At 47.5% G+C, this 25,903-nt stretch overlaps 1 protein-coding gene across 5 annotated transcripts in view; it reads left to right on the forward strand.

Moving 5' to 3' along the window:
• ZNF185 (zinc finger protein 185 with LIM domain) overlaps positions 1 to 25,903 on the forward strand; it is a 70,158-nt gene that overhangs the window by 34,536 nt on the left and 9,719 nt on the right. Inside the window, exons 14-21 of one of the 5 annotated variants that reach the window (XM_079764861.1) lie at positions 1,392 to 1,496; positions 2,474 to 2,572; positions 4,780 to 4,875; positions 5,745 to 5,834; positions 12,277 to 12,474; positions 20,898 to 21,110; positions 23,387 to 23,497; positions 24,802 to 24,882. In XM_079764861.1, the coding sequence (XP_079620987.1) occupies positions 1,392 to 1,496; positions 2,474 to 2,572; positions 4,780 to 4,875; positions 5,745 to 5,834; positions 12,277 to 12,474; positions 20,898 to 21,110; positions 23,387 to 23,497; positions 24,802 to 24,882 (993 nt within the window). The remainder of the gene's footprint in view (positions 1 to 1,391; positions 1,497 to 2,473; positions 2,573 to 4,779; positions 4,876 to 5,744; positions 5,835 to 12,276; positions 12,475 to 20,897; positions 21,111 to 23,386; positions 23,498 to 24,801; positions 24,883 to 25,903) is intronic. The other 4 variants (XM_079764862.1, XM_079764863.1, XM_079764864.1 and 1 more) reach the window with 4 other exon arrangements.

A 25,903-nucleotide genomic window follows, 5' to 3' on the forward strand; every position in this document is an offset into this window, starting at 1 on the left:
CAAAAAATTCACTGTTAACTCATTCTCGAATTGCCCCCACTTAAAATCAAGGCATGTGCTGCACCTTGGGAACTACTGGGCTTGACACTTTTCCTCTCTGAGCTTCATTTCTGAATACATATGCATATACCATGGGAATTGTAATCTCTTCTCCGCCTACCTCACTGGGTTGTCATGAGGAGGTCCTGAGCTAATAAACCTAGAAATGTTTCATCAAGTAAGTGATGTCTAAACGGGAAGGGATTGTTATTTTAAGCCCATGGGTACCCTCAAAGGTAGCAGGTGCTGATTAGGGGAGGAGGGCATGATTGTTTCCTGGGACTGTAGCTATGGATGCTTTGCAGAGGGTTCCACAGGCCTCGGAGGGGCGGGCTCTGGCCAGCAGACCTATAGCGGTGGTCGTCCCTGGAGGCACTAGTGGGGGGTGGGGTGTTAGGGGGGCCGTAGGGGGGCAGCAAGGCCGAAAGGGGAGTAACTGTCAAACCCTCCCACTTGGTGCCACTCTTTAAATTGTACTTGGCTGTTTCAAAGCTGTACCTGCTCAGGGTGGGGCTCCAATCTTCTGGAGCGGGGTGGGGGCCAGGCCAGGGTGGAGCCAGGTGGGCTAGGAGGGTGGGTTTAGCTGAGCCCCCAGCGAGGTTCAGTGCACTTCCTCTGCAGAGACAGTGCTGCTGCTGTCCGGAGGAAGGGTCTGACCCTGGGGGGCCGCTCAGGCCTGCCTCCACAGGGGTCTGGAGTTGTAGGGAGGAGAGGAATGCCTGGCCCCAGTGGAGGGGGCCCGGCAGTGATGGGCTGTGGGCCCCAGGTGCCTCTGGGGTGCTGATGGGTGGTCGCCAGCTTGCTATTATTGTGGGCGCTTCTGGCGGGGGTGGTGGGGGAAGAGAACGGGAGTCGGAGGTGTGGGTTGCAGCTACCCCCAAGGCTGGGTCTTCTCCCCATCCAGTCAGGCTCCCCATCCCCTGGGGGTACAATTGGCTGGGGTAGGGTGTTCATCCATCCCCCCGGGGGTGCGGGGGCTGGGATAGGGTGTCCGTGCAGGGGGATTGGAAGAGCTCCCTGTGGCCACTTCCTCTTCCTTCTTTGCAGTCCGGGCTCCTGTCAGGCAGTCTCCTCAGACTCCCGGGAACTTGGCTCCGACTGCCCAGCCCCTGCTGCACGTGCAATCTCCTGCTGGTCTGTCATTATGCAAATTGGTCATTACTGGGACACCGTAATGGACAATTAGCATATTACCTCTTTATATGTATAGATGAGATTTTGAGAATTGGCCAATCCTACAATATCAGGTTTTAAGCTCCTTGGAGACAGCTGGCATTTGGAGATGAGGTAACTGCCTCCACTTGAGTGTGGGTGGCTTCTGGGTGGTTAACTTATGTTTCTTTCCTCTATAGGTCTTCCCCAGACTCCAAAGACAGGGACGCCCTCAGTCCCAGAGAACCCAAGAGAGATTTGGCTGGTGAGGAGGCCTTTAAGGGCCCCAATCCAGACTCTGAAAGGTAACTTAGTGGAGGGACATAGAGACCACATGAGCCCCAGTCCAAGGTCCATGGTTGGAGCTGGGACTAGAACTGTCCTACTCACTGCGTTCACTGTTAATATCTGTGGGAAGAATGAATGAAGGAATACATGAGGCTTGGAGAGGGGAAAGCCCCTCAGGAAACCAGTTGCACAGGAAGACAAACTTCAAGCCAGGCCACCCCCACTCCACACTTGGCCCAACCTCACTGTGCTTTTACTCCACTGAAAGCATCCCTGTCAACTGCCAGGGCAAGCCAGGCCGCCAGGCTGTCAGTATGGGATAGTCAGTGACCAAAGGATGTATGGGCCCAAGCAAAGCATCTAGAAGGGACTTCCAGAATGACCTGTGCACAAAGGAGGCAAGGATGGGAGGTGGAGGCATGATGAGGCATGATGAGTAATGATGAGTCCAGAAGGGATGAGTACAGAGGGGATAGTTTTACTACCATCCCACTAATCAGGGGAAGCCAGTTTTGGTGTACTGAGAGTTGGGCATATACTCAGCAGGCAGCTGGTGGCCACTAGTGGATAAGAGCCCACCATCTTCTCAGTATGGAGGCCCACACCGTTAGCTGGGACTTAGCCATGGGAATGAGGGAAGGGGACCCAGAATGGGTGGGGAGATTTGTCTCTGACTTGGGATCTATGGTTTTAATTATAAGTGGCTCCAAATTTCTATGCCTTGTTCTGTTAGCCATTGTCCAACCCCCATCCTCCCACATGCATTGTGCCACCCTCCTCCTGAGTTTCTTGGCTCCACTCCTCCTCCTAGCCAAAAGGTTTGGAAGAAAAGCAGAAATACTTGCTGATATTGATTTGCTTTAAGTTGGAGCTGTGCAGGATGGCAGCCCAGGGCCCAAGGTTCTGGTCCCTGAGACCCACTTCTCAGGACATCCGAGTTAGATTAGATCAAAACCCAATCAAGAGTCAGCAAATGCTTCTCTTTCCACAACAGGTCAAGTGCACAGTCAAGGGATGGCAACGTGGGATCCAGAGCCACAGGCTCCCCACCTGAAGGCTTGGCTGGAGCAGACATCAGCTCTGGGAGAGGAGGGTGAGCTACCCAGGGGAGGCAGGTGGCCCAGAGTTGTTGATTCTCTCATGTCCCTGGTGACAGGCCAGGGTCAAGCAGCTAAAACTTATTGGGCTGCTGGGGGTGGAACACTGGTCATTTCCCTACTGCATCTCCCATCTCCCACACTTCGGCCACCACCACATCCTTTGTCCCTGGGATTTCCACTTCTGGGAATCCCTGTGCTTGAATATTCCTCCTGTTCATCCCCTCTGCTACTGGCTCTCAAGCTCCTCCAAAGCACACACAAGAGCCCACTTACAACTGGAGGTCTAGCACTGCCTGAGTGGGCACTGGGTGGATAGAATGAACGTGAAGAGAATGAGTGAAGGGACAAACTGGCAAATGACCAAATGATGGATGAATTGGTACCTTCTTGCTTATTGGCTAAGCTCTAAGAACAAACTAGAAGCTGCTTTCTCCCTTCCCTACCAAAAGACCCAAAACCTCCTTTTCCTGCCCTACTCTCATCCCTTGGCCAGCTCTGCACTGAGCTTCAATGAGAGGAAAAACAGCTTCCATAGTGAGACTAGCTAGGAGACAAGCATGTCCAACTGGGCCCTAAGTTGTTGGACCTGGGGAGGGTCAGGGACCACTTTCTCAGGTGATTTGGGGAGTAACAAGGTCCCATCTGTTCCCAGGTAGGTCCAAATCAAGTGTGAGTCATCCTAGTTGACAAAGGTTAGGTATGCAGATGTTGGCACCAATCGTTCAGCTCCAAGCTGTGCTAGAACCTTTATGGTTCAGGGGATGGCCAGAGAGGATTGGCAAAGCCAGTGTCTGCAGAGAGCCTGACTGCACGCGGCTCACTAGCACCCTGCCCTAGGGCAGTCAGGCCTTGGAAGGCATCCCAAGGGGGAGCTTCTGCCTACTGCTTCCTCCAGTGCTTTCTCAGATGCCCCTGTTTCCCTAAACCCATTGGGGGCCCTCTGCCTTCACTAACTTGAATAGTTTGCAACTGATGTTTGGACCCAGAGTCCCGGCTTCCAAGTCCAGGAGCCCTAGCCAACATGGGAAGGGGACAGTCTGACCACTGTGCCTCAGCAAGTGCCAGGAAAGGCCACTGGGCTGGGGCCTCAGTTCTCTGAGCCGCCACTTGTGGGGACTGTGCAAAGAGCCAACACCTGCAGTCTGCATCACTGTGTGCTGGCCAGCAAGTCATGCAGATTGACTCAATTGGCCAGTGGCTGTCATGGAAGATTTCCGGGCCAATGTGATTGTGTCTGGTTCTTGGCTGCTTCATTTTTGAATGTTCATCCATATCATCCTTCTTGCTTCCATACCCTCACAAAATGCATATTTTGCTTTCTGCTTTCAGTTTCTTTAAAATGAAGCCAAACCTCAAGGTACCTTTCAAAATAAGCTGGAGAATCTTCTAGATTTCCATTATTTTTAACCCAGTCTTTTTACATTGTCTTACCTATATTGATTTTTAAGAAACTTGCCTTTACTGTCTTTCTAAAGAAAAGATTGTTTCTCATTAGTTTACTTACTAATTTAGTGATTATGGTTGCAAATACAACTGGCATGAACAGGTTTAGGAACAAATACCAGGAACTATTAGTAAGTGTGCTACATAAATGAAGGGTGCAATCTTGCATAGGTGATAAGATGCCCTGTGAGCTGTGACTGCTTGGTGTGCCGTGAGAGTCAGTTTGCCTGAAAGACAGAGAATGTGGCCAACCTGTGGGAAGGCCGGGTTATAGAGCACCCACTCAATCTGTATCAAGTTTATGGATACAGATGGAATGTAAATGGCCACAGAGCTCAGTATTAATAATAGGATCACTTTAGCACATGCTAGGGCCCAGGCATTATTCCAAGTACCTGGCATGTATTAACTCATTTACTCTTCTCAGAAAATTTGTGAGGCAGACACAATTATTATCCGCATTTCATTGATGGTAAAACTAAGGCCCAAAGAGGTCAGATGATATATCCAAGGTCAGACAGCTGGGAGGTAACAAAGCTGTGATTTGAATTTGGGCAAGGTGCCTCCAAGGACACGTAACCACTAGGCTTCACTGCCCTGGTGGCAGGCAGCTGTGAGATATGAGTATTGTTCCCTGAACATCCATTTGAGCAGCTCCTTAGTTCATCTGTCAGGGTCAGAAGCCACCCTCTCAGGAGAGAGTAGACATACAGACACAAAGTCCTGAACCCAGACTGAGCTTGACCTCCTTCCACAGGGTGTGCTCAGCTGCTGGCTTCACGCCTCTCCTGGATGATGATGATATGCATGGTGCCAACTCTCATGCTCGCAAACCTGGACTAGTGGTCACCAGGTAAGGGTGGGTGACTATCTGGTGACCATTCCCATTGCCAGACATAGCCTTCAGGGTTCAGCCTCAACTCCAGTGCCCCAGAGTACCCCTCACACTTCTTAGCTCCATGCTACCCTCCTATCAGGTGATCACCACAGGAGACGGAAGGTTGGGAGGGTCCCTGACCTGCAGCTCAACACAGGTACCAGGGACAGTGGGGGCAGGAGGACAAATGATAAGTCAGGAGACCCAGACAGCCCAGCACCTACCCATAGGGACTTAAGGTGAGGTAGCAGAAGGGGTGCATCAGGAGGCAGCGCTTAGGAAGAGACCCTGATAGGAAGTCTCAGTGAACCTCTCCTGTAGGTACTGCAGCCTGGACCAGCAAGGAGGGCCAGGGGGAGGAATCCCAGGGAGCATGTGGAAGGAGGCAGCTGTGGAGGGTACATGGCCCTGGGGACATGAAAGTACAATGGGAAGAGGCTGTGTCTTGCCAGGCTGTAAGCTTCTACACTATTTCATCTACAAGTCTACCAGTGGGAGTAGCCATTTTGCTGTGGGTGTGTGGAGCACTTAGCAAGGGACAATCTTTCTGGACTCCCAAGAGGTGTAGGTCAGACAAGGACATGGGAATCCAAAATCAGGAGACTTCCTCAGGGACTCCCACACTAGTCAGGGGTAGTGCTTTGTCTTGAACTCAGGTGCTAAGGCGACAGCCAGGGCTCACAGTGGCATCTGTGCCACACTAATGGCAGGATTGAGAGGCCACCCATGACTGACAAATATAGGCATCACCTTTCCTGTGAGAAGGCAGCTGGGAAGGGAAAGGCCTGGGCCCCCGTTCTCCTTTGGTCTGAGGCCTCAGTGGGCCTGTGTGCTTCCTCCCTCAGCTCCGATGCTACTTTGGCTTCTGCTGTACCAACTAACAGGAAGAGCAACAGCCCAGCAGACCTGGAGGACATGAAGGCAAATTTGAAGGGGTAAGGCACCAGCCAACAGAGCTGAGCTTTTGTGGTGGAGAGAGATAGCTCAGGTTTGCATTAGCCTTTGGATGGAAAGTGAGGCCAGCAAGGTCTATGAGCTGGCCCAAGGCACATGGCAAACGCTGAAGCCCCAGCTGAAACCCCCTGGCCCCTGCCTCTGGGTCTATGAAGCCTTCTGCTACACTGCATTGTCTTTAGCCAGGAAGTCCTCCATAATCAGAAAGTCACCCACTCTTTCAGTCGGCAACCACTTGGACAACAACTGCCCCGCGCTGGAGGCTGAAGCACACAGACAAATCAGACATGGATGATGGAGGGCGAAGCCTGGTCCAGATAAGAACATCTCATGCTGGAGCAGGGGAAGGGGAGCAGGCATGGTGGCTTCATGGGGGAAAGCAGCATTTGAGCTGAATCTTAAAAGATGAATAGGAGTCCTCTGAGCCAAGGGAACAGTGTGTACAAAGGACTCCAATCAACCTGGTGTTTCCTGGACACTGTATGTAGCTGAGTATGACTGGCACTGAGAGCCCTTGAAGGGGAATGGTGAAACAGGATATTTTTTTGAGGTAGGCCTGGGATGATTAGCCTTCAATACCAGATATTGTAAAAGATTGCAACACTTACTTAACTTTTGGGCATATACTTGGTGCACAGCCCACTGCTCACAGTGTCACGTACAGTCCTCCCCACAATCCTGTGAGATTTCCCCCTAATTATAATGAAGAACAAAGGCTTGGAACCCAGGTCTCTGTGCCTCGTGGGAAGAACAGTGCTCTCCAAGAATTATCCAGGGTGCTGAGATAGAGTGATGGCAATGAGGAGGGCTACTGCTTAGATGGGCAGAGAGATAGAGGTAACTCAGGCGAGCTCCTTTAAGGAGGAGAAGGAACTAACTGTAGGAAGAGAAAGGACAAAAGAGCTGCATATAGAGAACTACAAACCTGAAAACCCTGTAGTGGGAACGTGCTCAGCATGATCCAAAGCATAGAGTGGCTGAATCCTGACCAGTGAGGGGTCCATAAATGGAGCAGGGCCTTAGTAAGCCATGATAAAGAGGTTGGATCTTATTTCAAGTTTAAGCCAAAGAGGAACATGGTCTAATTTAGGTGTTTTAAAAGGTGAATGCATATTTGTACTCTCACGCCACATTGCATTACTTCTTTACTTTTGTGACCTCCAGTGAAACTGGGATTCTGGGGGTGGGCTAGGCAAGGGATCTCTAAGGTATGAGGCCTTATTAGGTGACTTTTTTTGTTGCAAATTGCACTGACAATTAATAGGGTGAAAACAGTTAACTGACACCTATAGTGTGCTTTGCTAGTTGCTTTACAATATTCCCAGCAACCCTGTGAAATGGATAAGATGGGGAAACGGAGGCATAGAGAGTTTGTGATTTGTCCAAGGGCTTGCAAGTGGCAAAGCTGAGTCCCAATGTAAGAGGCTCTAAGAAAAACCTCAGGGGCGGGGGGGGGGGGGGACTTAAAAAATCTAGTTTTTAAAATATTTTCTTTGGAGTCAAAGCCCAGAACCAGTAATTCTTAGCTGGTTAACATGTAAACCATTCTGTATACATGATCTCACCTACAATTTCCCAAACCTGGGTAAGGATCTGGCTTCTGATGTAGTTTAATAGTGGAAGAAACAGAGAGCTCCTGTGAGGAGCAGAGCTAGGAACAGAGCTCAGATATGGCTAACTCTAGAGTCCAGTCTGAGAACTACTTTCTTCTGATGTATAAAACGTTGCAAAGTCAATACAAACTTTCTTGAATACAGTGTTTCACAATTCTGGCTGCAATTGAGAATCACTCAGGCAGTATTTTATATTTACTTATTTATTTATCCTCACCTGAGGATATTTTTGGAAGAGAGAGGGAAAGACAGAGAGAAATATCGATGTGACAAACACATGGATTGGTTGCCTCCTGCACAAGCCCTGACCAGGGCCCAGGCCGGGAAGGAGCCTGCAACTGAGGCACATGCCCTTGACCAGAATCGAACCCGGGACCCTTCGGTCCGCAGGCCAATGCTCTAGCCACTAAGCCAAACCGGCTAGGGCTCACTCAGGATGTGTTTTTAAAAAATAAATCTTCCTGAGCTCTACACAGAGATTAGATTTAATTGTTCTGAGGTGGGACTCCATCATCAATCTTTTTTTTTTTTTGAGGAAGAGAGAGGGATAGAGAGCCAGAAACATCGATGAGAAACATCGATCAGCTGCCTCTTGCACACCCCCTACTGGGGATGTGCCCGCAACCAAGGTACATGCCTTGACCGGAATCGAACCCGGGACCCTTGAGTCCGCAGGCCGACGCTCTATCCACTGAGCCAAACCGGTTTCGGCATCAATCTTTTTAAAAGCTCCCAGTTTTTTTTTCTCATGTCCAGTCTAGGTGAGAACCATTGTTGTAGGGCAGTGGTTATGAACCAGGGGAATCTCCCCATACCTCCCTACCCGCTAGGGGTCACTTGGCAGCTTCTGCAGATTCTGTGGATTCTCACAGCTGGCAAGAGGGTGATACTGGCAAATAGTGGGTGGAGACCAGGGATGCTGTTTAAAGTCCTACAATGCACAGGGCAGCCCACACACAGTTATCCAATACAAACCGTTAATAGTCGTGGAGTTGACAACGGTTCTAGAGCTTTCACGATCTCTATGGGGAGCCAGGAGATTCTGAATTGGGAAGAAAAAAAGAGTGGACACAGAGGGAAGCTAACACTCTTCCAAGGGTCTGGGCAGGGAGTGCAGAAGATGTGAGCATGGGTGTGCTTTTGCATTTTGCGTTTAGTCATGCATGAGACCTTCCTGTGTGAGCCTGCACCTGTGCCTGCGCCACACAAACCCGTCCCCACCGCGTGCGAGCCTGCGCCTGTGGGCCCCGCCCCTCCACCCACATAGGAGCCTGCGTTTGCGTCTGCGTTTGCACCTGCGCCCAGTCTGCCTAAATGCGCCTGCTCCTTCACCCCAGCAACCATGCCTGCGCCTGCTCCTGGAGTGCACACCTACCCTTGACGTGCATTCCCTTGCGCTTGCGCCTGCGCCTGCGGATCTTCCCCCTCCCCCCCCCCCGCCCCCAGCCCCCGCGTGACATGCCTGCGTTTGCGCGTGCGCCGCCCCCCCCCCCCCCCCCCCGAGCCCCCAGCTTGCTTGTCTGCGCCTGAGCCTGGCGTGCGATGCGTGCGTGCGTGCGTGCGGTGCGTGCGTGCGGTGCGTGCGTGCGGTGCGTCCGTGCGGTGCGTGCGTGCGGTGCGTGCGTGCGCCTGCGCTCCCCGTTCCCCAGCTTGCCTGTCTGCGCCTGAGCTTGGCGTGCGTGCGTGCGTACGTGCGGTGCGTGAGTGCGGTGCGTGCGTGCGCCTGCGCCCAGAGAGCATGCGCCTGTGCCCCAGCGTGAGACCATCCTATGTGCGCATGTGTGTGCGTACCCTGAGCTCCTGCGTGCACTGAGCGTCTGCGTGCGTGCGCATGTGCCTGGCGTGTGCACCACCTCCCAGCGTTTGTAAGCCTGCGCGGGCCGCCATTTCCTGCAGTGGCAAGTTCTGGTCTCAGTGCATATCGGGAAATGCGATTGTCCACAAAGCGAAATGGCTGCCCGGGGCTAGAGTGGCCTCCGGGGTGCTTCTCTCTTGCGGCTGTGCCCGCGCTGACCGCCAGATGGCGTGCGAGGATCATAGATGGGTCTCGTCTTCCTGGTCTCCCACTGCCCTTTCCCCGCTGGCCTGGTGAACCCAGCTTCCCAATGTCCTTAGAGTTGAAGCCCCTTCTACTGCAGCAGTCCATATGAAGGCGGGAGAGAGGAAGGGAGGTGGGTGCCCGCGAGGAGCCAAAAGGGGCTCCTGCGGCCTGATCCTATTTGGCAGAGTGCCCTGGAGTCAGTCATCCGTGACACTGGACCCTAGTCTTCAGAGCTGTCCGTGGACAGGGACTGTGGACATGCGGGGAGGGCAGCTGGACCATTGACCCTGCAAGGGATCCCCCGGCGGACCTACCTGCTCTGGGATTCCTTAGGGAGGGCCTTAGTTTCCAAGAGTTTGGTGAGGAAGGCTGATGGGGTGGGGTGGGCGGGGAGATTCTGCAGGGCAATGGAATTGTCCAAAACTTGAGGAATTCTGCTCTATTCTAACTTTGGCCCTACTTCATCCCAGGTACAGGAAGAGGTGATAGGGCACAGTGATTAAGAGCAATCTAAGCTCTGTCACTTTGTGGCCTTGGGTATCTTGCTCATCAACTCTGTGCTCCAGTTTCCTCACCTGCAGAATAGACATAATAATAGTTCCTATCACACAGGGTTGTTGTGAGGGTTAAATGGATTTGAATGTATAAAGCATTTCCTGCCACAAAGTTTATAAAAACTTAAAGCTAAATAAATCAACCTCAGAAGAATACTTCCTTCCATTGTAATAAAGAACACTCAGAAAGTTGGCCTCTGCTGCCCTTTACCAGCTTTATTGGCATGATTTCACTTAATACAGAGTAGCTCATATTCCCCCTACTGAGTTTTTAAAACGTATTTTATTGGTTTTTTAGACAGAAAGGAGCTGGGGGGGCGGGAGGGAGAGAGATAGAGGGAAACAGCAATGATGAGAGAATCATCAATCAGCTGCCTCCTGCATGCCTCACATTGGGAATCAAGCCTGCAACCGGCATGTGCCCTGACAGGGAATCAAACTGGCAACCTTTTGTTGCATGGGATGATGTCCATCCAACTGAGTGACACTGGCCAGGGCCCCACTAAACTTTTATTTTTAGGCTTTACATCTAAAACATAAGCTATTTTCCTCTTTGTTATATTGCAATCTGGGCATTGCAGGTTTATGATATTTCTGCATGAAGAACAGGTGAACTTTAAGCTAAGCACAATTATTCACTATGGACAATTGTTGTTAACCAGTGGCAGAGTCTATTGGAGGTGGTACAATAGGGGAAAGGGGCGTTCTCTTCTATGCAGAGTGTTACTGTGTCAAAAATTGGCAGTATCTGTATTAGACTACTAGATCTTTGATCTAGTTACAACCAGAAGTATTACCTTGCCTATCTCTAAACGCTTGACTTGCAGATAATTCATTATGGGCCTGGAAGACCTCTAGGCTATTACATTGCTCAGCAAGGCTTCCTGTGACATTTTTACTAAGATTTTCTTTTTATGGGCCAGATGGGTTATACCTCCTATAACTGGAGTGACTCCTCTCTGAGGCTAAGGGTGAAGGAGACTTATTCACCCACTTGTCCCTGTATTACAACAGACCCTCAAATTGCTCTTTGCAGAGAATCTTGGCTTTATTCACAAACTTGGTGAGGACATCTATTACCATAATTCTATAGAGGATGTGGGATGGAACAAGACTGATTAAATCCATGGTAAAGCTAGCTCAGGGCTCCCAGAGTTAGGAGATAAACTCTTTAGGCCTTCCAAGTTTATCATTGGCTCAAGCATGTATGTCACAGACAAAAGTGAAGTGGATGTATCACGAATCCTGCTGGCTAAAAGATTAGTATTATGTAAGCAGACCATTTTTGGTATCTGGCTGGGCTACAGCAGACCATCGGTAGAAGCAGCATAGAAAGGCACAGTACTCACTTGCCTACAGATCTTCCAGGTACAGATGGAGGTGGTATTTGGTTTGTTCCTGCTGGGGTACTTTGGTTCCCTCCAGCTGAGGCTGAAGAGTCCCTTTGCTTTCAGGGCATACTCTTCAAAAAGTATAGTCATTGCTCCCTGTCATTCTAGCTTGAAAGCAGGGACCCTGCCTACTATGGGATTAACTTTCATAAGAGTCCTAGGGCTGTAGGTAGCTAGTGGTATTGTCTTCTTGTCCTCAGGTAACCCCACCATCAATTGAAGGCAGACTGCTAATTTTGGGAGGTTTGGGTTCAGAGTGAGCCAGAATCAAGGTGATAGTGAACTACGTTTTCATTTTATGGAATGCTGGGCTCAGGCTCTCAATAACCTGACTTAGTCTTTGCCTTTGGCCTAGTGGGCATATGACACTTTTGGCACTGGAGGCCACCAGGTAGCAGCGCCATCACTCAGGATAGAGGTTCTGGAGGAGGTACCAGCTGAGAAAACAAAGCCCGTGGAAGCACCTTAGGATGGGGATGGTGATGGAAGGTGCAAGTGTTGGTGTGATGTGAGGCGAGAGAAGAAGGAAGACCTCCCAAAGAGCTCAATGCCTGGGACAGTTGAATTCGGGGTGTGGCAAAAGCATAAAAGGCTCAGGCTAGTACATGTGGGGATGGCCTTTGTAGGAAGGGAGTAGTAGTGCTGGGGTCCTCCTGAGGAGGATACAGGCTTCTCCCCAATATGGAGGCCATGCTGGGCTCCCCTCTGCCCCACTTTCAAGGAGAGAAGCCTGCTATGTCCACAGAAGGTGACATCAGTGTGCATTGGGTGAGCAAGGACTAGTCCCACAATATTTACTCCATAAGGGCACTCATTTTTTTCAGCTCCTTGGCTGGTTTTGAGGAGAAGAATGTGGTCATCAAGCTGGGAGAGTCCTGGCAGGAGAAGCCTACAGCCCCCAGAGGTGGCCATGGAGACCCAGCTGCACCTACCCAGCAGCCTGAAGACCCCAACACTCCAGAGCATCAGAGCAGCCCCAGAAGACCCCAGCAGTTAATGGACTTGAAGACCCAGGCCAGCAGGTAAGGGTAACGCTATGCTGGTCTTCCTGCCCAAGCTGGAATTTTGTCAGGCTCCATGACCCAGGTGTAGCCTGCTTTCACCCCACGTTCATGCCAGTGCCTGGTATATCACACGCTCAGATGCTCACCCTTGTGCCCAGTGTGGAGTTAGAATGGTGACTCCCTGGGCATGGAGCAGTGTCAGGGGGCTTCCTGTGGTGCAAGGAGCTAGGATGAGGCCTGTTGTGGGAGGGATATCTGTTCTCAGAGATAAGAAGCCCTGGCTAATACTTAAAGTGTGAACTATCAGTAGAAGCAGCATAGAGAGGCACAGTATACATGCACTTCATGTTGGAGGTCCAAAGTAGGGTGAAGGCTATTTGTGTGTTGCCAGGGGGATGGTAGTGAGTGAAAGTAACAGGATGAAGCAGTGAGAGTGCAAGAAAGAGCATGAGTAAGCAGGCATTAGAGAGGGTGACAGTGGCATTGAGGGTGGCAGTGGTATTGTGATTGGCAATGTGTTGGTGTGTCAGTGAGAGGACAAGTATGACTGTGACTGGAGGTGACCATGTGGTATGGGTTGAAGTGTTCAAATCAGTGATCTCCTGACAGCATCTGAAATGCTGGCCCCTACACCTCATAACCTATACAGCTTACAAAAATGTTGACAGATTGTTAAGATGCAGTGAGTTTATATTGCTTAGAGATTTCAGAAAGAGCAATTGAAAGCTCTTACCACTTCCAAACCAAGTGAATGGTTTCTCACACAAGACAGAAATGGGGAGAGCTGAGACTCTTACAACCCCAGGAGACAGTAGATGGTACTTGTGGCTTCTCTTGCAGGGATAAAATAAAAATTTTCATCCATCCTCATGGTACTGAGGTTCTTATACTGTAGAGATTCCATAGTTAGTGTGATATGAGGCTTTTTTTTTTTTTTTTTTTTTTACGGCCAGACTGTTCTATTAAATAAAAGGTTTTCTTATTTAAGAATATCCAACTTGTTTTTGACTCCTTTTCTTGTCTTTGGCCCCAAGCCCTGTAGGAGCCCAGACCAAAGTTACTGCTCAAACACCTTTGAACTTCCTGCCACATCATTTGGCTTCCTACACCATTTAGTGTTCCAATTAGTGAAAGGAGGTGCAAAAAGTGCAAGCTTTAGATGAAGGAGGAGACAATTGGGTTTCATTTTTGGTTGGGTGGGGGATTGTCAGGAGAGGTTTTCTTTGCAGGTGGCATGAGGTTGGAGCTAGAAGATTTTGCCAGATATGCATGCTGTGAAGGAAAGACAGAGTCAGGGTGGCGGCAGTGGAGGAAGGGTTAATTGGTGGCTTGGTGGGAAGTGCTGAGGGGGGGCTGAGAAGGCATCTATTCCTGGGCTAAAGTGTGATTCACCTTCTGATGCCCCAGGGGCCACTGATAGCTTTCAGGAGAGTGAAATTACTAAGATGACAGACCAGAGCAGCCGTGATTTGTAGGATGATTCCTTCCACCTGCCATGTATAGGATCAGGCCCCAGGGTATAAAGCAAGATGGTTCAGGAGACCAGTTAGGAGACATCTGCTCAGCCAATGGAGAGGTTATGAGGCCACAAATTTTGTTGCTCTGTTAAGGGGAAAGGTGAGAGAAAGTAGTAGCCAAGGCTGTTCCAAAATTTTCAGAGTTTGGCAACTTGGTGGATGGTGTGGGCCCCAAACCATGACAGGAACTAGCTAAGGGCCTATGGTGAGATTGTGAGGGTGTTGTGCAAATGGCATTTGAGCTATGTTGAATGTGAACTGCCTGTAGGGAATCCAGGCAACGATGTCCAATAGGCTATGAGTAAACAGGCCTGAAGTTGAGTGAAGATTAGATCTGGGGCTAGACAGTGAATGATGTTACCTGGAAAATGAGATTACCTGGAGCCGGGTAGAATGTCATTTCTCTGGCATTTTGTTTATTCTACTGGTCTCGCTTCCTCCTGTTCTCTTGGGAAGGAGTGGCTTATTTGGTTGTCAAGTTGGGGATTTCAGGGACCAAGCTTGGCCCCGAATTCTCCCTGTCTTTAGAAGCAGATGATTTTGTATGTACAGCCCAGAAGGTGCCCCTTGAATTCTCTGCTTTTCTCCACAAGTATCTGGGGCAGTGGTCTTGCCAGGCCCTTGGCTAGATGAGTAAGTCCCTGTGGTTCAGGAATGCAAGGGGAGTCATCCTTTTTGGCTCTATTTGTAAAGCCATTTGCTTCACCAGCTGACGTTTATCTCCATTTTCTGCTTTTCTTTTGTCTCAAAAAGAAAAAAAGGGGGAATAATAATTATTGGCCTTCTAAAACTCTAATCGAATATATAAAAAGAAGAAAGGTAAAAAAAAAAGAGAGAGAGAGAAACAAAGGCAGATGGATCAAAATTCTTGAAAATAATACTGAAGGGTCTTTTAGAGGAAGAGGAGCTGAGGAAAAAGACAATTTTGGAAAATGGAAGAAACTAGAAAGAGTATAGTCATGAAAACCAAGCAAGGCTGAGCTAACTTTCCTGTGTGCTGTGGACCTTAGATAGGCCCATCAGGTTTAGCAACATAGAATTTATAACTGCCTTGAGGAGGACATGTTGGGAGAGTAAAAGGTTATGGTTGGATTATGGTCGATTGAGGAGGGATTGGTCAGTGAGGAGATGGGGTGCAGTTGATACAGGTGTACAACTCTCTCTAAAATGTTGGTCATGGTCTGGCCAGTGTGGTTCAGTGATTAAGCATTGACCTGTGAACCAAGAGGTCACCGGTTCAATTCCTGGTCAGGGCACATGCCCAGGTTGTGGGCTCAGTCCCTAGTGTGGGGTGTGCAGGAGGCAGCTGATCAATGATTCTCATCATTGATGTTTCTATCTCTCCCTCTCCCTTCCTCTCTGAAATCAATACAAATATATTTTAAAACGTATTTTAAAAATAAAAATAAAAATAAAACATTGGCCATGAAGTGATGGATGTGGAAAGGGTGAGCAAATAAACAGCTACAGAATGAAGCTTATGTGCCCAGGGGAGGAAATACCTGCGAGATGAAGTGAGTTTGCAGTTCAAAGAGGGATGAGCAAACTTGAAGGTGAAGGGTCACTGAGGTCAGGGTGTGGCAGGTTCTAGAGCCTTGAGCAGGAAAGAGAGGGCTGTGTCTCTGAGACGGGAGGGAAGGTTGAGTGCAGATGTAGGTTGGAAGGCAGGGGAAGGAGTGAGCAGAGCAATGTGAACAACTTGATTTGTTATGTGAATTAATGAACCACACATTCCACAATTAAATCAAATTTTACTTAGTTACTAGCTCCTGCCAAGCCATATACTGCACTAGGGATACAGACAAAAAAGACTTGGTCACTGCCCTTTAGGAGGTCAGTGGTAAGTGTTTACCTGTGGGTATGGATACGGTACTATGGCAGCATACTAGAAGGACCATGTGACTTAGCTGGTCTCACAGAATCAGAGAAGGCTTCATAGAGGTGACGGTAGATGTTCCTCTTGAAAACGTTTTCAAGGAGTTGAAGGGAAGGGTCCAGGAGTAGGAATAATCTCCTATGCTAGAGGGAAGACAGGTAACAGTGTGACATGTTTGGGGAGTGCCCTGTGGTTTGATATGGCTGCAGTTTATGATGAGAAAGCAGTGGAGGAGGTGATGTTAGCTGGATAGTGTGCAGACAAGAGTTAACCTAGGAAGCCTCAGACTGCTCTCCTTAGAAAGGCCTGCTTGCAAGGTGACCCATTGGCTGACCTCTGGGAACTTGAAAAGGTAGACAGTTCTTTACACACATATGAACCTTTTCCTAAATGATAAGAGACTGGGCTAATGACGTAGATCGCCTGTACCAACAATGTGCTTTATGGTGAATCTCTGGTTGCCTTTTGGGAGTTGGGAATTTGGGTAGGTGCCAGGCAGTAAGTGCCTATGTGACCAGCCCTTAATAAAAACCTTCGGCTGTGACTAACAACACTGGCTTTTCATTTTGCTAATTATGTTTGGTATCCTTTTGCAGTAGTACATCTTAGTCTTGAGGACAACTATATGCTGAGTTCTAGAGTCCTCCTAGAGAAGCACTGACCCTGGGAGTAGTCTTAGGGAAACGAACACAGCATATCAATCTAATAAATAACAAAGACCATATGATCACAGACAGATGGGCAAGGTCATATCCTTATGCCATAACAAGGACTTAGACTTTCTCCAAAGGACAAAGAGGAGCCAGTAAGTTGGTCTTTTTAAATTGTAAAATACATGTAACAAAATTTACCATCTTAACCATTTTAAGTGTACAGTTCAATGGCATTCAAATTTAATTTAGGAAAGACTCAGCATTATTTGGAGGGATGTGTGACTGGAAAATGCATTCCATACAATTTATAGAATATTAAATAAACCTATTATTTTTAACACCTCTTGTTACAAGGCGAAAGAACAAATAAACCCTTTGGGTATTCTGGGAAATCCCACTGTCAGTTTTAGGGAGAAGAGAATAAGAAAGATATCTCACATTTGGTATAGGGAATGCAAAATGTCAAATGTTATCAGGAGGTGTGGACATTTGATTAAATAAGATTATGGGATAGTGAGAAATAATAATTATCTATTGAATCAAAGTGACAAAAATTTTCAAGTAAACATAGGCAATAACATGACTTTAAAGATTCTTATTTCCTTTAAAATTAAAAGGCCTTTTAAAAATAATTGAAGACATGGTGTAGTCAGTATACAGAATAGGGCATTTGTTTGGAAAAACATAAAAACTTTGCCTTCTAGACAGATTACTCAGAAGGAAATAAAGGTCTTTTGTTAAGAGCAGACCAGCAATCCAAGAAAGTTTGGGAGAGAAAGCCAGATTTTAGTTATGCATCAGTATAAGATTTGATACTAGAGCTCTTTTGAGAAAATCTTATAGTCTTATTAAGTTTTAGTTCCTTTTGACCATGACAATTAAAATTTCTTTTCTGTGAACCTTTTGAAATTATAAAAATATCCATTTATATTTTGTCTTACATAGTTTTTGGAACTACTAGTTATTTTAATTTAGGACAAAACTATTCTCTTTTTCCTTAACAAAAACGTATTTGCTTTTCTTGCATACAGAGTTGTTCCTCTTTGCCATTATTACTTTTAGTAGTCTCATTTCTACATATTGACTATGATATTTAACAATAGTTACTTCTATTTTATAGGAAAAAAAGGGGATAGATCATTTTGAACTGTCTGTTATACACAACATTTCTTAGCAGACTAGTAAAGCTTATGAATATCCCATAAAATTTATAGTTACATACATTTTATAGTATAGTTTTCAGCATGGACAAATGAACACATTTATTAATAGATCTAAATACAACCTCTCTGTGCTTCAAAAAATAAGCAAAAAGTATGTAAGCTTAAAAATAGGGTTAGTGTCAGTATTTTATGTTACTTAAAAATGATTTAGGTATTTGATGAATATTAATTAATTTAATTTAGCATATGCCTAGGGTTTTAAATTACCAAAAAGATCTTGAAAACTGTCTTAAAAGTGATGTATTATAAAACATAATTACTGTTTAAATAAAGTTTTCAAAATAATGAGTTTGGTTAAAAGAAAATTTATATTTTTGTAATCTTAAACATCTAGTAGATGTAATACTAGCTTATTCAAACAGTAAACCTGTTTTGTGTTTAGGAAGAATATACTCAAGTAGAATAAAAATATATGCTTGTGTTAGCTGTAACATTTATAACTCACAAGACATAGCTGTTTTTTAAATTACACTACTGTATATTCCGGCGTATAAGACAACTTTTTAACCCAGGAAAATCTCAAAAGTCGGGGGTCTTATACGCAGGAAAATACGGTGTTTGGGTTTTAAGCAATCTGATATACATTGTCAGAGATTTTTCTAACCTACCGTATTTTCCAGCGTATAAGACCCCCGACTTTTGAGAAGATTTTCCTGGGTTAAAAAGTCGTCTTATACGCCGGAAAGTATGGTAACAATATTAAACTCGTCTTGTTTGGCAGAGATTTACCTAATCTTTGAACTTTAACTTTTTAAACATTTGGGATAGTTTTTATAAGAATGCTTTATTTTTTCATTCCAAGTATTTAGAAATTGTTTCTGTAATTTATGGGAGTTTTAGGAATATTTAATTTATATAAGTGCTTATTTATTTCTAAGTCATTTCAAATAAAGCATAAGGGATTTTCTTAAGCTAATTTAGTAATAATATCTAGAGTCAAGAAAATATTACACATATATAACATACATATATACAGAAACACACAGACAAAAAGGAATAGAGATCTTATGGTTTTAATTCTAAATTTCCCAGCCAGGAGTCAGGTATAAACACAGAAATACAAAATGCACTGGTTTATATAAGCGTTAGTTCTTGTCTTTGTTTATATTTTTATCATAATTGTGTTTCTGGGAGATGGTACAAGTTGAGGTTACCTGCTCAATATGAATAGTAAAGCTTCCTACTAATATTTGTAGAGGAGGCTTTTAAGATTTTTTTTTTGCCCTGAAATGTAATCTTATGAAGACTGTAGACTAAATTTGTGGTGAGAGACCAAGGATAAAGCAAATATAAGTCGGGGTGTCTCCAAAGCTCATCTACCTGGATATTTTATCCAGATCCTTTCCAATTAGATTTTTCAGCCTCAGATGGTTGATTTTGGGGTCCCTGAAATCCTGGGGAACCTCCAATGGAGGCAGGGACCTTAAAGGGTAGCATATTGGTGTAGACACACTGGGGTAAGGAGCACAGATAGTTTGGGATATTGGGAAGCAATGGTAGTTTGGTGGAAGGTTGACAGGGAGAAGAGAATGAGGAAGTAGCAAGACAGTGCAGAAAACCCTTTCAAGAAGTTTGGCTGTTGGAAGAGAAAAGCAGCTGAGAGGGAAGGGGGGGTTGATGAGTTTGAGAAAGGCAGTTTTGTGTGTTTTGAACCGGATGCTTAAAGTGATGAGCCCTCGCTCCTGCTTCCACCCCACCTTTAATCCTTAGATTAGAGATGAGACGTGTACAGGCAGGTACGTGATCAGATTGAGCCACGGGGAGCAGGTTAAAGTTCCGTTGTGACTGCCATTTATGAGCGGCAACAGGATCCTCACCCCAGCTTTTTCGTCTGCCAAAAAGGGGAAGAAAATGCTATTGCCCCGGAATAATAGCAGTGACTGTTTACCAATAAAGAAGACAAGGAAGTAGTGGCTTCGAAAACAAAGCAGCCACAATACCTGTGCGCCTGCCTGCGCAAGCGCCTTCCTCCTAAGCGCTTAGCTTCCTGGTCGGTGAGTGCGCGCCTGTGCGCTCTGCCATTTCTTGCAGCCCTGAGCTGGGACCATGGTACCCGCCAGGAAATGCGACCTTCAATAAAGAAAATGGCTGCCCCCCTGAGCCACATCTTCTTTGGCAAGGCTTATTCTGCGGCTTTGCCCACCCAGGCCACCAGATGGCGATCGAGGATCACGAATGGGCTTGGCAGTCTATCTCAGGTGCCTGGAAGCCTTTTAGCTTATATGGCTCTTCCCCCTATTGTGGAGTCACCCTCTTGAGACTCTAGCGTGAGTGACAGCTCTGTTCCCTCTCCGTATCCCCATCCAGCCCTCCAGGGAAGCCTGGGGACAAGCTCCTTCCCAGAGAGCTGGGGGAGGAGGGAGCTTGCAGGGCCTGGCTGCATACACCTGTCTGAGCACCTGAGCCTGGGAATAAAATATGGCTTGGGACCTTTTAAGTAAGACAGATGGACTGGAACAGGGAAGTTCTTAGAGCAGTGGTTCTCAACCTTTCTAATGCCACGACCCTTTAATACAGTTCCTCATGTTGTGGTGACCCCCAACCATAAAATTATTTTGGTTGCTACTTCATAACTAATTTTGCTACTGTTAATGAATCGTAATGTAAATATCTGTGTTTTCCGATGGTCTTAGGCGACCCTGCTAGCAGTTCTCAACCTGTAGGTCGCAACCCACAGGTTGAGAACTGCTGCTGTAGAGCCTAAGACCATTGGAAAACACAGATATTTACATTACGATTCATTAACAGTAGCAAAATTAGTTATGAAGTAGCAACCAAAATAATTTTATGGTTGGGGTTCACCACAACATGAGGAACTGTATTAAAGGGTCACGGCATTAGAAAGGTTGAGAACCACTGGCTTAGAGAAAGGGGGATCACAGTGGGAGGAGGGGTAAAGGAATACCACTGTTTCTAACTAGGAGAAGACTTTGTCTTTTAAAACCTCATTAAAGCCCGTTGCTAGGTGTTCTTGGGGATGCTGCCTTTGTCAGTGGGAAGGGAGTAGCAGTGCTGGGGTCCTCGTAGGAGGAGACAGACTGCTTTCTGATATGGGGGCAGTTTTGGGCTCCTTTCTGCTCCGTCCTCCAGAGAGGAGCTGCTATACTCACAGGAAGTGACATCAGCTTGCAGTGGGTGAGCAAGGACTAGTCCCACAACACTCGCTCCTCAGCTCATTCTTCCTCAGCTCCTTGGCTGGTTTTGAGGAGAAGAATGTGGTCACCGAGCTGGGAGAGACCTGGCAGGAGAAGCCCGGAGCCCCGAGAGGTGGCCATGGAGACCTGGCTGCACCTACCCAGCAGCCTGAAGACCCCAACACTCCAGAGCATCAGAGCAGCCCCAGAAGACTCCAGCAGCTCATGGAATTGGAGAGCCAGGCCAGCAGGTAAGAACTATACTGTGCTGGGCTCCTGCTCCTATTGCCAGAGTTTTGCCAAGTTCCACACCCCAGAACAAACCCTGACACACTGAGCAGGCCAGTTACCTTTTGCAGGTGTGACTGCTTAGGAGCCAGTGGGAAGCTGACTGGCAAAGAGCATCCGAGGGGCCGGTCTACATGGGCTTCATTTTGAAGCCATGGTATCAAATCTGTTAGACCAAGCCCAGCACACAGAACCATATTATCTGGCAGCCATTTGTGCCATGAATACCTGGGTTGGAAAAGGCATATGGGTTGCCTTTGCCATTCATGGAGACGAAAGTTCTCAGAGGAAGGTGTGCTCTGGTGTGGATGGGACTCCCTGCCAGAGATAACGAAAGTTCAATGAAGTCTTCCACTGCCACCACCACCAGTTTGTCCTTGAATGACAGCATTTGGATGCTCCTTTTGCTCCCTAGAGATCTTTTCCAATAGTGGCCATGAGTAGGGAATAGCCTCATGTGAGCCAGCTATACTGGCCATATACACATTGAACAAGATGTACAGGACCCTGCCTGCCTGCCCTCAGGGAGCACACAGCATACTGTTACTGGACAGAGGACCTGGCCCTCAGCAGGTCTGTCTATGGCCAGCTTGACTTTGTGCAGGAAAAATTTCACAACACGAGTCCAGGCATTGTTAATTAACGCTGGGGCCAGTGAAACAAGGAAGAGCTTAGCATGGAAGAAGCAACAGGAGAGCTTAGCTCTCTGGGAAGTCAGAGAAAAGGGGTCCTTAGGAATAGATTCAGGGGGTTAGCCTGGAACAAGCTGCTGTTGCCCATTGCTCCCCTGGTTGCAAGTCTCCTGGGGACCCTTAGAGTTTAGGAAAGCCACGCCTGTAGGGTAAGAAGAGGGGGAAGAAGATGGAAAAGTGAATGGCACAGGCTGCTCCCCAGAGGGAGAGCATGTGCCAGGTTCTTTGTATTGAGGCTTTTATCTTTCTCTGGCTCTGTATTTTATCCCCTATCTGTCTTTCCAGGTTCCCATGGGGCTCTCCCTCTCAGCCAGTCTACCTCCTTTTGTTTTGATGGTGCATTCCTGTGTCATAGGGTGATGTAGGAATATGCACAGAGTGACTGGGCACATTGAGGCCTGGGGTGAGAGGGCAGGTATCCCAGAAGGTGTTAAGTGCAAAGGTACGAGAGAGATCCTTCAGTATGGCTAGAGCTTCAGGTACACATGACATCATTTGGGACGATGTGGCTGGGGAGCCAGGCAGGTGCTAGATCATGATTGTTTTTCCCCCTTCCCACTCTTAAACTAGTTGAGGTCTTGGGCACTGGATTCTCTGGCAAGGGAGTGATGCCCCAGAGCCTAGGCCAGGCGGAGGCAAACCACATCCAGAGCATGATCTGGAGCCGCATGTTGGAGAGAAATCAAAATCAGTCCAGGGCAGTGTGCACCCATACAGCTGGCCTGAGGCTGCTGGAGAATGGGCAGATGTGATACAGATGGCACATATGGGGCAGTGGTGTCAGTGGTGGTGCCAAACAGGATGCCCTGACTTGCAGTAGGTAGTTACGGCAGCTTTAGTATCAGAATGGTGACCTGAGAGCAGGCAGAGTGAGAGTAAGTAAGAGCCTGGCCAGAGAAACGCCTTGTGAACTGGTTAGGAGGTCAGATTTCAGGCCAAGGGCTGTGTGTTGCAGCTGAAAGATGGCGGCTCAGAAAAATCATTCTACCTGTCAGTGTCTTGCCTCTGCTTGTGGGCAGTGCCTTCCAGAATTAACTGCATCCAAGTCTCTTCCTTGGTGATGCTTAAACTCATGTGTCTCTCTCCCTCAGCCTTGTGAACTCACTGGAAAGTTCACTGGAGGGTATGGGGAGGGGAAGCTGATCCTAGGAAGGCGCTTTCCAATCCAATGAGTGGGTGAATTGAGTGTCAAGTCTCTAGTACCCCCATGATGTGCCCTAACCAAGTAAGCCACAGGCCAAGGCACTTGGCTACAGTAGAATTTTGTGTGGGTACTGGAAGATTAGGGTCTTGCCACTGATTCACGGTGTGACCTGGGTCACCTTGCCTGGGTTTTCTCATCTGTAAAGTTAGTGATACCACCTATTGACCTCAGGAGTCTGGAAGAGCAAAAGCTCAGTGATTTGCAAGGGTTATTTTAAAAACATCAGTTTTTCAAAAAAACTTGAGGTGGCAGTCTGGAGGACTGGGGTTCAAAAACTCTTTTTGAGCCTGTTTGATATCAGCTCTCAGAATGGACACACTCATCTTTCTTCTATTTCTTTCAGGATGAGAAACCCCTCGAGCTGTATGGTCACTGTTACAGTCACTGCTGCCGCCGAGCAGCCTCATGTTTACATCCCAGCCTCCCCAAGTGAATTGGACTCCAGCTCAACCAGGTAAGAAGGGACAACTTGGGACATGTTCTCTGGGCTGTTTCCTCCATGGAGCTAAAGGACTGGACTTTTATCCCATGTCACTTCTCTCACATTAGCTCTAGTGCCTTCCCCAACTCCTAGTGGCCATTGGTTAAGGGGCCACATAGCACAGCCCCAGTACCTTTCCCAGTGAAAGACTGAGGTGGTACTTCCTAGGGCTCTACCATCCATAGAATCTTGCTAATGGCTCTTGGGGGACATTCATGGAAAGGCCAAAGAAAGCCCATTGAAGCCAGGGTGTATGTCTGTCTCCCTCACATTATCCATCATAAGGAGAGGCGCACACTCACTGCCTCGTGTGCATTTCTGGCCACATCTACAAGCTTAGAGTGTAGGAAGGGAACCATTGCAGGGAAGTGTGAGTGAGGTTTGTGTGTGGGGGTGGGATCAGAGGGGCCTCTGCTAACATCAGACACAGAAATGGGACTACATTGGAAACCATGGTGAGCCCAACATGAGGCACACCTTGTTTCCAATGTCGCCAGGGGCCTAGCCAACATGAGGTGACTTCTGGGCCTCTGGAGCTCCGTGAGTGACAAGAGAGAGGTTAGATTGCTGATGTCGATTCACAGAGAGTGGAGAGGACCAAGTCTAGGATTGTGGCTTGGAGACTCTCCTGGTCCCAGTAGAAGAGGAAGAAAGTGCAGTCAGAGAGGAGAGATGGGCAGGCCACTGCACTGAAGTCTGCAGGGAGCGGTGCAGGGGTGGCGGGGGGGCTCTGGTAGTATTGAGATCTGTATGAAGTAGGACAACATGCCACCACTGGCTGCAGGGATCTTCTTTCTAGGGCTCTCACATCCACACACAGAAAACCGAACCCATGGGCTTTGATTTCAGCCTGAGTTCCCAGTAGGCTCAGCAGTCCAGTAGCTCCCGTTTGCCACTTTCCTTGCCCAGTGGCAGCTGGGGCACACCTGCACCTCTTCCCCCAGGCCTTCCCATTATCCTTCGCTTTCTTCAAACCAGCTGGAAGTCCTCCTAGCCCTGAACCCCTCCCTCCTTGGGACCAGGCCTAGTCCCCTGCAATCTTTCAGTATACCTCTTTCTTTTAATTTTTTCTTAAATTTTAAATTGATTTTTAGAGAGAGAGAGAGACATTGATTTGTTGTTCCACTTATTTATGCATTGATTGGTTGACTCTTGTATGTGCCCTGACTGGAGATTGAACCCATAACCTTGGTGTATTGGGACGATGCTCTAGCCAACTGAGCTACCTAGCCAGAGCCCAGTATACCTCTTTCTGTTCTGCTGTGCTCCTTCTACAGCAAAGGGATTCTCTTTGTGAAGGAGTACATGAATGCTAGTGAGGTATCTTCCGGGAAGCTGGTGTCTTCACGTTACAGCAGGTAAGAGCAAGTCCCTGAATCGTTCATGCCATGGCCTTCTCCTGCGGGGCCCTGTGTCGTCCTCATTCCTGCATCCCCAGTACCTCATCCAGGACTTGGCCCAGAGTAACTTCTGTGTAATCATGTATTGAATGGATAAATGATGTAATTGCCTATGGACATGATTTATGCATTTCCAGCTGTTCTTCCTACCTCAGTGCCTTTGTGTTCCCCCTTTATCATTAATTCATCTTACACCCCACTTCCAGTGCCATCCATTTCTGCCTGCCTTTGTTTCTTGGTAGACTACAAGCTTTCTTTTGTGAAATACTGAGAGTATCACTCTTTACAGAAGTGGTGGGGCCCATAGACAATGTAGTGAATTTCATCTTGCTCCAGAACATAGGAATTCTCTCTTCAGTTCCCACAATCTTTCCAGCATGCCAAGTTGCCTCATTTGAACACACATTTGACTGTAGGTCCTTATATATGTGTAACTTTTTACTCATCATCTCTTCATCTTCTTGTTTCCTGAAGCCATGTGAGGGTTTCCCCTGTGCCACATCAATGAAAACAACCTACACTGAGACAGCATCCCCCCTGGGAATTTTTTTATGACACACCATCTCACTGCTAGGGTGAGGATTTTAGAAACAGAGAAGCATCCTGGTCTTATTTGAGGATTGGGCCTCTAGGGATTCTGAACCAGTTTTCACTGGTGCTATGAAATGATGACCATGGGCATGGGGGTCATGTTCAAGCCCCACCTCAACCCCCAGTGGCTAAATTATTTTGGACAAGATACTCAACTTTCTGAGCCTCAGTTTCTTCATCTGCAACGCCTTAGGGTGGTTTTCCTCACCAGCTTTATTGAGATATAACTTACATATCATAAATTTCACTTTTTAAAATGCACAGTCCAGTGGTGTTTTAGTACATTTACAATGTTGTGCAACCATTAGCACTATCCAGTTCCCCATGAACATTTTCATTATCCCAGAAGGAAATCCTGTACCCGTTAGCAACTCTCCACACCACCAGC

The sequence above is a fragment of the Cnephaeus nilssonii genome, assembly GCF_951640355.1.
Source record: "Cnephaeus nilssonii genome assembly, chromosome: X".
NCBI lineage: Eukaryota > Metazoa > Chordata > Mammalia > Chiroptera > Vespertilionidae > Cnephaeus > Cnephaeus nilssonii.